A 12,855-nucleotide genomic window follows, 5' to 3' on the forward strand; every position below is an offset into this window, starting at 1 on the left:
GTTGAACCTTGGGTTTAATAAGTTCCTTTCCCAGCCTCGAGTAAATAACTAGATCAAGGCTGTAAAAATACAACATGGGACACCCACAGTGGGGCTGCGTTCTGAGCTACAGCTTTTGCTGAGTGTGTGTTTGGAATGGGGAGGGTCCTCCATGTCCAGATGCAGAGATGGGACTGTTATCATTGTTAGGCAAAGTGGGTCAGTTTGTCTGAGTTGGGAGAAGTCAGTGAACCCACAGCTGTGCACTACAATTGTGTCTTCCTACGTCTCTCCTCTTACTCATTTTTAAGCCAAACCCATCTACTTCAAAGGCAAAAAAAAACAACAAAAAAAAAAAACAACATACCGTAAGAACACTGCCACCCAACCCCATTGTGCAACTTGAAGCCTGAGATGTTTCCAGTGCACCTCTCTCTGGGCCAAACTAGAGATGATAATCACGCTTCTCCTGCTGGGTTTTAAACACACTCTTATCAAACACAACTAAACTTTTGTTGAACAAAACCAGATGTGTGCATGTTTGTGGAACACAAAGACATGAAGTGGAGCCATTTCTCATCAAATTCCCAGTTAAAAAGGTTTTGCAGGTTCATTGCTGCACGTTTAAACAGGACTCTCATTCTTCTGTTGAAGTGAAAGGTCGATAACCTTGGTTTTGAAAGCTTGATTAATGTTTTAAAGGCTTCTGGGGAAGCTGAAGTTTCTCAGTGCCAAAAGCATTTTGTTCAGATTTAGCAAGTGCTGTCTCCAAAAGCAAACAGCTTTTCCACACGAAAATTGATTAACTACAGCAATTATCCAGGCTACCGATGACTAAACCTAATAAATCAATTATATGCCTAACAGAGTTAAACCTGACATTATAAACTCACTAAGAAAAACTGTTCTAATTCTGCAAGATTACATTTTTGAAACAAAGTACCCACAAATACAAGAAATAATTTTTTAAAAAAAAAGAAAAGAAAAAAGAAAACTTTATTTATGAGCTCAAAACCTGAACTTGGACCTAAAGATTCTTGTGCAAAATAGAATTTCAGATCAACCAGAAATTTGGCAGGAAGCTAAGCACTCTTCTCCCACTCTCAGTGACCTGAAAGTATTACGCTTCAGTTGCAAAGCCACTGCTGGCTTATTTAGCTCTCAGTCATTGCTTCAGCCACTGCTGCAGAAGTAAGGAGATGTGGTCACGGGCCAGGGTCAGCTGTGGGGGATCGTCACTCCTGGCTGGGTACATGTTGGCGCAGTGAGAGGTTCCTGGATCGGGGAAAGAAAAAAACAGTGGATAAGGCATGCAAGAGAGACAAAAAAGAAAAAAAATATAGATGGAAACAAGACTTCCAAGCACAATTAACCAGCAAATAAAATTGGAGTTGAACAAGTAAAGCATTGTTCTACTCTGATTTAGCCGTTTGGCTTATGTAATGTACAGCAACCACAAACATAGTTCAGTCTCAGTGTGGACTTGTGTTTAAAAAAAAAAAAAAATATCAGTGCAATCTGATGTACAGTTTGTAAGGTGTTTACTTAAAGGGGAGCTCACTACCAGCTTCACTGTTATATTGTTAAACTCTGTTTCCATGATTCACAGTTTAAAGAAATCTTTATCTTATGTGGGGCCTCCACTTCTACAAGCCTGCTGTTCCTTTGAGCCAAACTCTGACTGGCTGTCCCTCACAAACAGAAGATCTAAACAGCAGGTGGTTGTGGCTTCTGTGTTCACAGCCAGAGATGTATACCTGAGATGACCATATCCAGGACCACCGCTCTCACAGACATCATTTAAACAAAAAAACCCAAAAAAAAACAAAACAAAAAAAAAGGACAATAGGGATGTTTAGAGCAGTGTGCAGCCCGACCTTTTGGTTAACAGGGATTATTTGGACATATGCTGATCTCATGATTTGAAACAGACATTCTCCCCACAAATGTGTATCCAGAGTGTAAAACAAACTTAACATAAAAATTCATTATGCATCATTTTTGTTCACCTTTGATGAAAATCGCAGGTAGGTCAGCTGAGATGTCCTGAGTGACCCCCAAGGCATGCCAGGGGTCAATGGAGCCATTGGGGAACACAATTCTGCTTGAGCGGATGTCATAAGCACCGTAATACTCATTGGTCTGTGTGACAGCCTCCGCCACCTGCTCAGCACTGATGTTGTAAAAGTTTGTACACTGTTTCAGAAAATATCTGGATGGGAAGAAAAAGAAAAAAAAACCCCAATAAGAATGACAACTGAATATGCAATTAAATGTGTGAGCTTTACTGGCCATGTTTGGTGTACTCACACAAGAGGGAAGCCAGCGAACGGCTGGTTGGGTGAATCAGTGCTCTGGTAGAATCCAAATTCAGCACAGGTCTGGTAGACCCACTGTCTCCCTGTCAAGAAATACACAAAAATCTACCCATGAATAGCATGTTCATTTCCTTGTTAGCATTATACACATTATGTTATTAGAGCCAGCATTTCTAATAATTATCTTAAAATCACCTTGATAAAAAAAAAAAAAAGTATTCATTTTCAGTTATTCAGCTATAATAAATACCGAAAACAACTTGACTGGAGCCCCAAGACAAAGAGGTGGGCAGGGAAGTTTATGCAAGCGCATCCCAAAGACTTTTCAAAGAGACCACATCCTGTTCCTGTGACCCTCCACCCCACCCCTCCCACTGATGAAGTCTGAGCTGACAACAGAAACATGCGACCCTGGACAAAAATGCTATTTTTACTACAAAGTTATACATACATATATACACACATACACATATACACATACACACACATATACACACATACATACACACATACATATCCAACATCATGTGTGCATTTCTTCTTCCATATTATGTGCAGTATAAACCACAGGTGTTAAAGGGGATGCAGTGGTGCCAGATTCACTTCCCTGTTTTTAAACACATCTCCAGTGTGTCTTTAGACCGACAAATGGAATAGATTAACTCAATATTTCTTTTCTCTGCACACAGTCTCTGAACGAGCTATTGTGGTTTGCAGCCAGTTGTGATTCAGCACAGGTAAAAGCACCACCTCCAAGTAGAAAAGAACTGAGCTCCTGAATTCAGACCTAGCAGCTCACTTGTGTTCCGTTTGCTTTGGCATATAAACCTACAAAAACAGAAAGCGTGACGGCATACATAGCCACGGCAAAAGGAATGACTCGTATGACACTTTTGGCTGGAACTGGAAAGATATTCTGGGGCACATGTCGGGCTTAATTTAACTTTTTAAAAAGTGGATACAATATAGGAACTTTAAACCCTCGTGAAAACTTCGTTTAGAAAAAGCAGCCTTATTTTGGGATGTTATGCCAGGATTTATTTAGTAGTAAAGTTAAGCAATACTCCTGAATTAGCTTTTTTCCTTTTATTTTGGTTGTTCAAATCCTTCCATCAGCATAGTAACCACATGCCAGAACAAGCCTGTGACTGTTCTATTCCATTTCCTAAGGCTACTGCAGTGCTCCTGAATTATTGTTGGATGACAGTGGAAAGTCACGATGAGACATGACAGTTTCCCTTAAGTGCAACAACAAAAATAAACTACTCTACTAACAAAACAACAAAAGACAGCCTAAAATTGCAAGGTACAGAAATATCTGTTTCATAAGGACCACAAGCTAAAGCTAAATAAAAATGAGCAAACCAAATACCACTTCCAAGGAAGACGCGTCCACACCCACCTGCTATTGGAGCTGGTCCATCCCAGGATGTGTTAGTCATGTCGCTGACGTATTTGCTGAAGCTAGTGTCCAGGCATTTCATAGAGGTGGTCTCCATCATGAGACGGGCCACAGCTGCGTATCTGGCGTAAGGGTCTCCCAGTGAGCTGTCAGTCATCACACTACACAGCACCTTGATGGTGATGTTGGTACCAGTAACACCCTTTAATGACATATCATAGCACACCACAAGGAAAAGAAGATGGTTAGGATGACATAGAAACACTGTTTTCTCAACATTGATGGCAAGATGTGCAGTTATATTATTTAAATTTTTCAGAGCGGCTACTTTGGATTATTATACCCTTGACCAAAGTTTCAAATAAATCAGTGTTTGCACAAATACAGGGAGGGACGGTGGCGCTGTTGTTAGGACTATCACCATACCGCACCACTCAAGGCCACACACCTGACCAGGGTGTACCCCACCGCCTGCTGTGTGACAGCTAAAATAGGCTCCAACCCCTGGATTATTTAAGTGGAAGAAAATAGATATGGCTCAGAGATTATTTCCACAACTTTAGGCTTTAGTTTGTCATATAAAGCCAAGAGTGAGGGTGAAAAAAAACAAAAAACAGAGTCACAGAGAGAGAATACCCTAATATGGTCACAACTAGCTGCAAGACCAGATTTAAGCTCCTACAATACAATACAGAGTGTATAAGTGGATGTGAATAGGAAATCCTTAACCCCCATCCTAAAAGGTGGTCCCAACAGAAAGTGGCAGTTTTTCCAGTGGTTAAGTAGATGAAGTTTGGTCAGCATTTGTCAAACACTAAAACGCATGCTGGTATGGCACAACACTTGAGCGAGAAGTTGTGTTTGGAAAAGCAAACACATTTAACCCCCCTCCCATCCCACACACCCCCAAAAACAAAACACATGATCAAGGTTGAATTAGAAATTATTTTGACTTTGACATTACCAGAAGGTCCAAAACAGCTCTTGAAAGGACCTTGCGGTGTGATGGCCTTTTAAATATTTTGTACAACCTCAAAAAACATAACATGAATATTTATTCATTTCATATGTGGACAAGGGCAGGGTATTTTAGAGTTCCCAGATGGTGACACTGAGATGAGGCCAACTGGCAAGAAATCCATCCTGTGAATCAGTTCCTGTAATACACACTAATCAACAAAGGCTCTTGTTGCTAATGCGCTCCACCTTTAAAAAGGACAAATATTATCTTCACCCAATTGTTGTGATATTGCAATCTTAGACAAAGTAGTGGACCAAAAAAAAATAAAAAAAATTTAATTGTGAGGTGATAGTACAAAGAATACCTAGGCACACAGGCCAGCAGCATGAAGTGAGAAAGAGTTCGCCCCCAGGCATCTTCTAACAACATGCAAGAATGTCTTCACAGAGCACTCTGGGATTTAAGGCGGTGAGAGACTCACTAGCAGCTTGACAAAAGAAGAAAGCTGAAAGTTAACTAAACCTTTCATCTTATGCAAATGAGAGTTAACTCTTGGCAGTTGTGTAGTGTTTCGCATATAAAAATTAAGCCGCAGAATAAGCCAGTAAGTTTATGTTTTACAGTCTGGATACACATCTGTGGAGGAAAATATCTGTGTTGCATTTTCAGTGGCCTGTTCTCTTTGGACAAACACGCATAATATATTCATGTCTTTGTCCTCACAAGTCTAGCCGTGTACAATTAGTGGACATCGTTGATGCAGTTTCTGTCACGTGTGGCGACCTGCTCCATGTATGCCCATTATGATCAGCACAAACACTGTGGCTTTTGAGTGGTTGCTGTCCAGCACTCTGGGTCCACATATACACCCGTCTAAAATTACACTGGCAATTTTGAGTGCCTGAGGGTATTAACATTATCAAGTAAAGCTACATCAAAAGCTCTACCAGAACCTGGATGGTGTCTTTATAGCAGTCAAAAGTCAAATTTGGAATACCCTACAGTTTTTGAACTCAGCAGCTACCATCTTAGCTAAAAAGGAAAAAGGAAGGGCTCAAATGATATTGAGCCAAACGAGGAGAACACATCTTCAGCACTCATGGTAAAGCAAGTATCAGGAGGCAGTCCTGTTCCCCACAGACATGTGCTGATGAGTGTTTAATTCGAGACAGCACTACTCTGGTAAATGGCACATTCAGTGTGTCTCAATGCTTCCATTAGAGCGCTTTTTGACAGAGTGAGGCTGCAGGAGCAAACAGGTGGCAGTGATCAGAGTGGTGCTTACGTGAAAAAATGAACACCTAAGTGACCTGTGATTACCATCCCCTATTCTATGTAAGAAAAAAGAAAAAACAGAAAAGGAAAACAAACTATTTGTACTTGCGCTACAAGCTGTACCGTTACATAAGGTCCTTCTGCATTTTATACAGCACCCTATTGACAACCTTAAGCATAAAACCACTGCTGTGACTCTACTGCTTGAGTTACACCTCACCCCGAGTTCTTACCCAAATTCCTCAGCGGTACCCAAAACCTGCTAGTTTTCTCTGCCCTTTGTGTCAGAGAAGGCAGCTGTGGGCTGTGCCTGTCTGCTAGCACTGTGGACTATGTGGCCCGATGCTCCCTTCAGTTCTTTTATAAGCGTCTCTTTAGCTTGGGGCGACAGGAAACCAGAGAGACCAAAGGCTCTTTTGTTACTTTTTCACATCAGCTTATTGGTAACCGGACTCACGTCTCCTCCAGGCACCAGGGGGACAGAGAGGGGATGGGGAGTCACTTTTTTTTTTTTTTTTTTTTTTTTTTTTTAAAGAAAAGTGAGGAAAAGGTGAAAAGTACAGTAACCAAAGTAACTGACAAAAATCATGCACAATGGGACTTATACTAAAAGGCTGTACATGTTTACTGCTGTACCACAACAGAATGCTGATCACACACACTTGCATGGATTTGTATCCTGTTCCTGAAATCTTACAGAAAAGACAAGAAGTTGCTGAGGAAAGTTCAGACCGTGCTGAAGAATAAAAGTGCCAAAAAGCACCAAATATTGACTTTGAAGCTGATTAGCACTGGGAAAACTGTGTTTTATATACTGTATTTTTGCACATTGGACCCATTTCCCTAGCAAAATATAAAGATACAGGGGTGGCTTAAGATTCTTGCGCATTACTGTGCATTTATCGTGACCATGGGCTTCATCTTATGCTAGAAATATTTCCACTAAAAAACAAGCAAATCTCAGATAAAAAGCACCAGCACCAAACACCACCGTACTGGCTTCTTTCATTTAAAAACAAGTCAAACCCTCCCACCATCCACTGTTATCTACTCTGTTGGCCTCCACTTTGCAGAGCAACAAGCCAGGCCCCACTTCTTATATAAACACACAGACACAGTAAGCAAGCAACAGGTCCCCGACGCAACCTTGGAAAAATTCTTCCGAGGCAACATCTCTGGGCCTCTCGCTGTTAGACAATGCAGGGTTTATCATGTTTCAGCACACTGCCCGGTTCCCTGTTACACCCCTGACTCATAGTGGTCTTGCATTCAACTCAGGCCCTGATAGCTATAAAGCCTGTTCAGTGCTTAGTCAGTACACATAAATCATGTCTTAATTAAAAAATTCTTTCCATATCAGATGTCTTTTCACATCAAACGGTATCAAAAATACGTGGTTGGGCACATTTTGTAGAGCAGCTACACCCAAACACTACGCAAGCCGTTTGTACTTACTGAACAACAGCTACAGATATGCATCTGTGCCTGTCCTGCAGAGTCAACTGCAGGTATGTTGGTGTAAATCTTTATGCATGTGTTCTGTCGATCATTTACCGACCTCATCCTTAAAGGGAGAGCCTCCTCTTAACTGGACCTATGTGGATCTATGACAATGAGAAAGCTCAGAGAAAATGGGCAGTAGGGGATAAATGCTGTGCCCTCTGCAAAATAATATCAAATTTTCCTGTAAACAAGTGTTTTCGTTCTGTACAACTTCTAACATATTAGATGGTTATCATTTTTGGACTGAGGATATCAAGAAGCACTCCAGAAGCCACATGTCTGGCTCTTTCCCCCAATACAGTTTGGCTTTCCCCTCACCTCAAACCCCCTGTTGTCTTCATTGTACTGGACCACATTCATGAAGTTGCCAGCCAGCGTTTCCAGGAAATAGGCAGAGTCCATGTCTGTCTGGATCTGTAGTTTGGAGCACAAACTGGAGGAGAAGAAACATGGGAATAGGGAAGGATATGAAGAAATTAGAAAAACCAGAGGAAAAAAAGAAATAAAGGGAGGACAATAGTAAAGTGCTAGCCAACAGCATGTGTTTGGGTGTTACTTTCTATAATATGCAGCTAGAAGTAAATCCAAAGAACTGACTTCCCTTTTAATCAAGTATTCATGTATTCAAAGTCAATCCATGCAAATGATTAGGGCCGTCTGTCAAGCTGACAGTAATCACGGCAGTGATTGTACCTTACTGAGGTGCGTTTGTGGATGTACGTAGTTAAGTGTTCACTTTTCATTTTATTGGACTCAACTCCCTTGTGTGTGCAGTGAACCAAAACTTCCTCCATGCTCAAGCTGTGACGCAAGCGCTGCTTTGCCTGATATTTTGCGGTTTTAAAGCTGGAAGCCTCCAAACCACCCCTGTGACCTCTGCCTGCAATGAGGACATGTCTGCATGAAGCAGAAATAAAAAGATGGGCAGGTTCGCAAGTCCCCATGACAGCACAAGTTCTGCAAAACTGCCCACGCCATTGAAGACGCCATTCAACACTGCTTATTTATCATGCTGACAGTCACTATAAAAACCTCAAATACAGGCTATAAAATAACATCAGAGGCTGCACACATGGCACGGGTAAGAATGACTTCATGTTTGTAACTGAGAATAATGGAAGTGAATGAAAAGAAAATAATGTAATAAGAGGGCTGAGAAAATAACCCAATAAAAGTAAATGCCGAGGCGTTTTTGTTTACTTACTCTTTTTAAGTAATGTTAAGCCTTGAAATCTTAGACAGCCACAGTAATAACAATAAACCCAATGATAAAGTGATGTAAGGAAATACAGTGAGACATTTCTGTGCGTAACCACACAGAAACCCTCCAGCGGCCCAGCTTCATCCAGAAAACTGAGGCAATACTTCTGGAGCTGTTGACTCTGACCCAAGATGACCCTTGTTGCGCACGCACGCACGCACGCACGCACGCACGCACGCACGCACACACTTTGGAAGAATCATCTGGTTCTCAATGTGAATAAGATCAGACTAGAGAAGTAAGGGGATGTCAGCTTTGCTGTGGTCTGCCAGACTGATCAGGAAGGCTTACTCTGTAATTGGCTGCAAACTGGACACTCCGTTTATATAACATGCCTCAAGTTAAGGGCTCCTCTGGTCACGGCAAATAACAAAACAGAAGGATGGTAAATGGTAAATGGCCTGTATTTATATAGCGCCTTACTAGTCCCCAAGGACCCCAAAGCGCTTTACATATCCAGTCATCCACCCATTCACACACACATTCACACACTGGTGATGGCAAGCTACATTGTAGCCACAGCCACCCTGGGGCGCACTGACAGAGGCGAGGCTGCCGGACACTGGCGCCACCGGGCCCTCTGACCACCACCAGTAGGCAACGGGTGAAGTGTCTTGCCCAAGGACACAACGACCGAGACTGTCCAAGCCAGGGCTCGAACCGGCAACCTTCCGATTACAAGACGAACTCCCAACTCTTGAGCCACGATCACTTCCAGAGAGCAAATGTAACCTACTTGAAGTCTTTGGTGATGTTTTCATAGGTTCTGGGGTCTTTCAGGCGTTCGACGAGGTCATCCGAAGCCTTTTTCACTAGCAATGGGCACTCTGTGTTCTCTGAGGCCAGCGAACGCCAAACAACCTCCAAGTATTCTGGGGAAAAAAAATAAAAATAAAAAATAAAAAGAGAGAAAAAGAAAAAAAGGCAGAGGGTGCATGGACACTTAAACCTGGGCTGCTATAAAAAGACCACAATAATACACACACACAAAAAAGAAAAAAAGCTCTTGGTTAAACACACAGGACCATTTTAGAGGCACCAATTTATCTTCAAAACAGCGTGTGAACCCAGTTCCATTTAAATGTTTGAGAGTGTTTATTTGGGTTTCAGTGAGGTTGAAAGTGAAATGATGAGTGAATTTCACAGCTTATGAAAAGTCTAAAAGCTCAGAGGAGAAACTCCACATTACACAATCCAGGAATTTTCTCCCCCCCTTTTTAAGTGAAAGCCAACCTCTTACTGGTAGTTTCTAACTTACTGCTGTGCTGTGCTGGAAATGATAACCACGAACTTACTGCAGGACAAAAGAGATGGCTGATGCAAGTACACCATTGGTCCCAGGTGTTTTGTCTCTCACATGTCCCTAAATCCAAAAGGAATGTCTAATGAATGTGTGCGATAGTATCTTAAAGACAGCACATGTGTGGGTGGAAGAGCCTAAATCCATGTTCAAAAGCTCCTCTGACCTCGATTCCAGCCTGCAGCCTTGCGGAGAAAAACAAAGGAGACGGCCAAATACAACACAGACACAGATAGAGAATGAGCTCTCATCTCTGATGTGTCTGAGCCTTTTAGTTCCGAGACACTGACCGAAGCTAGAAAATTTGTCGAGTGGTTCGATTTGATGCTTCGTGTGTTTGGTGAGGGTGTTGATACTGCAGTGTGTTTTTAGTGTGTCATACATTATATGAAACTGAATGTAATACTGAGAAGCACAACAAACAACACTTTAGCGTATCCTTAATGTGGTAATCCCACTTTGTTTCCTGAATGCATATACATGTTCAAATCCTAGATTGTTTTAAATGGAGTTCGGCACATTCTAAAATCAGGACTAGACAACATTATTTAGGGCTTTGTTACACTGTTTGGGCTTTTTACATCATGTCTCTTCTTACCTGGAAAATTGACTGTGGCATAAACAGGTGCACTGGTGGCCACAGAGGCATGGACCAGGTGGGGGTATTTGAGCCTGAACCAAGCAGCCAGAGAGCCTGGGTAGGACCCACCGAACGCCACCCACTTCCTGTCAGTCAGCCCTCGGGCCTCGGCAATCATGGTGCGAAAGTGTGCTAGGTCAGCCAGCGCCTGACGACTGCTGAGGAAACGCAGGTTGTCTGTGCTGAGGTCCCTAAAAGAAAAGAGTAAGCATTCAGTATCAAACCACATTGTTCTATCTAGCGACTGGGCTACGGGCACACTGCAGTGCTGCCATCTAGTGGTGCTGATAAAACCAGCTGAGAAAATTCAGCTGGTGGTTTCAATGTAAATTTGTTCTGATCCTACAGTGTGCACAACCAGAGTTGGGGAAAACCTGCAAAGAGCTGTGCAAAGTGATTTAGCCATACTTAAGAGCACCTTGCTCTGGCAGAAACTTCCTGTGTAAAGATTCAAACTGAAGTTAACCACTTGAAAGGCACACAGCTCACTGGTGCATAAACAAAGGAAGCCTGACATTTTTAATACCAGTTTTTGCACCCACAACATTATTTTTTTATTTTGGTATAACATATTTGGTGTGCAGTACTGCTTCACTTCTGCATTTGATCATTTTTGTTCATGCTGAGCTGAAATTTAAGGAAGTCAGTTATTTTACTCAGCTACAGTTCACACATGTCCCTTAACCTTATCACATGCGGGTAATCGTGGAGTTCCTGTTCTAAAAATAGGCCGGCTTTAACTCACACTAAACATGGGATTTGAGAGCCACTCATTTCTACTACATGATTGAGTTGTTAGAGTCATTTGTCACAGGAAAACTAAAAAAAGATGATATAGTGAAAATGATCAAAATATTCTGTGTGTACGGCCATCTTTGTGAATTTTGAACCACGAGTCACAGCCCTTCTGTCTGAGGGTTAAGACTTGGTTTTAGCGTTCAAGTTAGAATTAGGTTTCGGTTATGGTAAGGGTTTGCAGACGGTTAAACTTGAGAGCAAGAATATCAGGAATGCATTCATGGCAATAAATGTTTTCATAGCTTTGTTAAACCTGCTGAACCTGAAGCAGTGCAAACGTGTGTGTTACCCTCTGCACAGGGTGAAGCTGAGGGTTGGATACTGAGTTGTCAAGACAGATGACCACACAGACATAGAGATTTCTCTCATAAACAGGACATAAAGAGAGGGATAAACATACACTGTAGGGTGACTCTTTCCATAGAAGCGATGCTCCAGCATCAAGCAAAGTGCTCCCAGTTTCTCAGCGTAGGTGAGCCAAGTGCCATCCTTCATCCATGCTGGATTTGCTGGGCCCTCTCCCCCTATCATCAGAAACACCGGCCCACCAGGCCTGTAGAAGGCTTCATTTATAAAGTACCTCTGAGAGGGAACAACAAAGTGAGAGACATTCAGAAAGTAAAAAAAATAAACACATCAGTGGGGTTGCAGTAAAATGAGCCAAAAAGGCTTTATCTTTCGTGACAGATGCATGCATTATGACACATTTGTCCAACTGCACAAGATTAGACCACACAGTTAAATCAAACAAACGTCCATATAAACCAACATGTAGACCTGCCTGCTTCCACACTCTTGTGTCAGCGCCGTTGAAGTGATCCAATTTCTGTGGGAACCATTGCTCCTCAAACGGAGATCCCTGCTTGGTGTCCTGTGCTTCTTTAAACCTCCTGAAAATGGAGTAGCGACCCTCTCCAACAACACAGAGAGACAGAAACACGGCTACCTGACAAAGGAGCACCACGAACGTGGGAAAAGCCATAGTGCTAATAAAGAAGGAAATAGTGAAGGGCATGTGATATAGTGCAGAGAAGTCATATGACAAGTTGTGCTACTTTAGAAAACTCCCAGAAAATAGGAAATACCAGCATTCATCTTAAAATCGCACACAGCGCCTGTGTATTTACAAACTTCGCATATAATTGAAAACCTTATTTATTTAAGCCTTAAATATATTTTTAAATTGTTTGGGTTTTGTTTTCATATGTTTTGCTACCTATAATGCACAGAACGGTGTGTAAAGGACACAAACTCTGTCAAATTTTTGGTCACTGTAACACTGTGAAATTGACGTCAATAATTATGCGTCTACAGTGTGGCGCATGCTTATAGCTATCAATAAATAGTGAAATAGCGCAGTTTCTCGTGTCTTTGACCATGAAATTTCGCGTATCTGTTTCCTGTTTTACGGGACCTGA

At 42.0% G+C, this 12,855-nt stretch overlaps 1 protein-coding gene across 1 annotated transcript; it reads right to left on the bottom strand.

Annotated features, from left to right (window-relative positions):
• Positions 1–563: 563 nt before the first annotated feature.
• On the bottom strand, positions 564–12,507 carry prss59 (serine protease 59, putative). The gene is made up of 9 exons (XM_026192771.2): positions 12,219–12,507; positions 11,838–12,019; positions 10,598–10,830; positions 9,436–9,571; positions 7,757–7,871; positions 3,700–3,901; positions 2,290–2,380; positions 1,989–2,191; positions 564–1,254 (listed from the first exon to the last, which is right to left on the bottom strand). Exons 1-9 carry the CDS (start codon positions 12,450–12,452, stop codon positions 1,145–1,147), a joined length of 1,506 nt encoding a protein of 501 aa, XP_026048556.1. The 5' UTR covers positions 12,453–12,507; the 3' UTR covers positions 564–1,144.
• Positions 12,508–12,855: the final 348 nt, after the last annotated feature.

Source organism: Astatotilapia calliptera, chromosome 14 (genome assembly GCF_964374335.1).
Source record: "Astatotilapia calliptera chromosome 14, fAstCal68.1, whole genome shotgun sequence".
Taxonomy (NCBI): Eukaryota; Metazoa; Chordata; class Actinopteri; order Cichliformes; family Cichlidae; genus Astatotilapia; species Astatotilapia calliptera.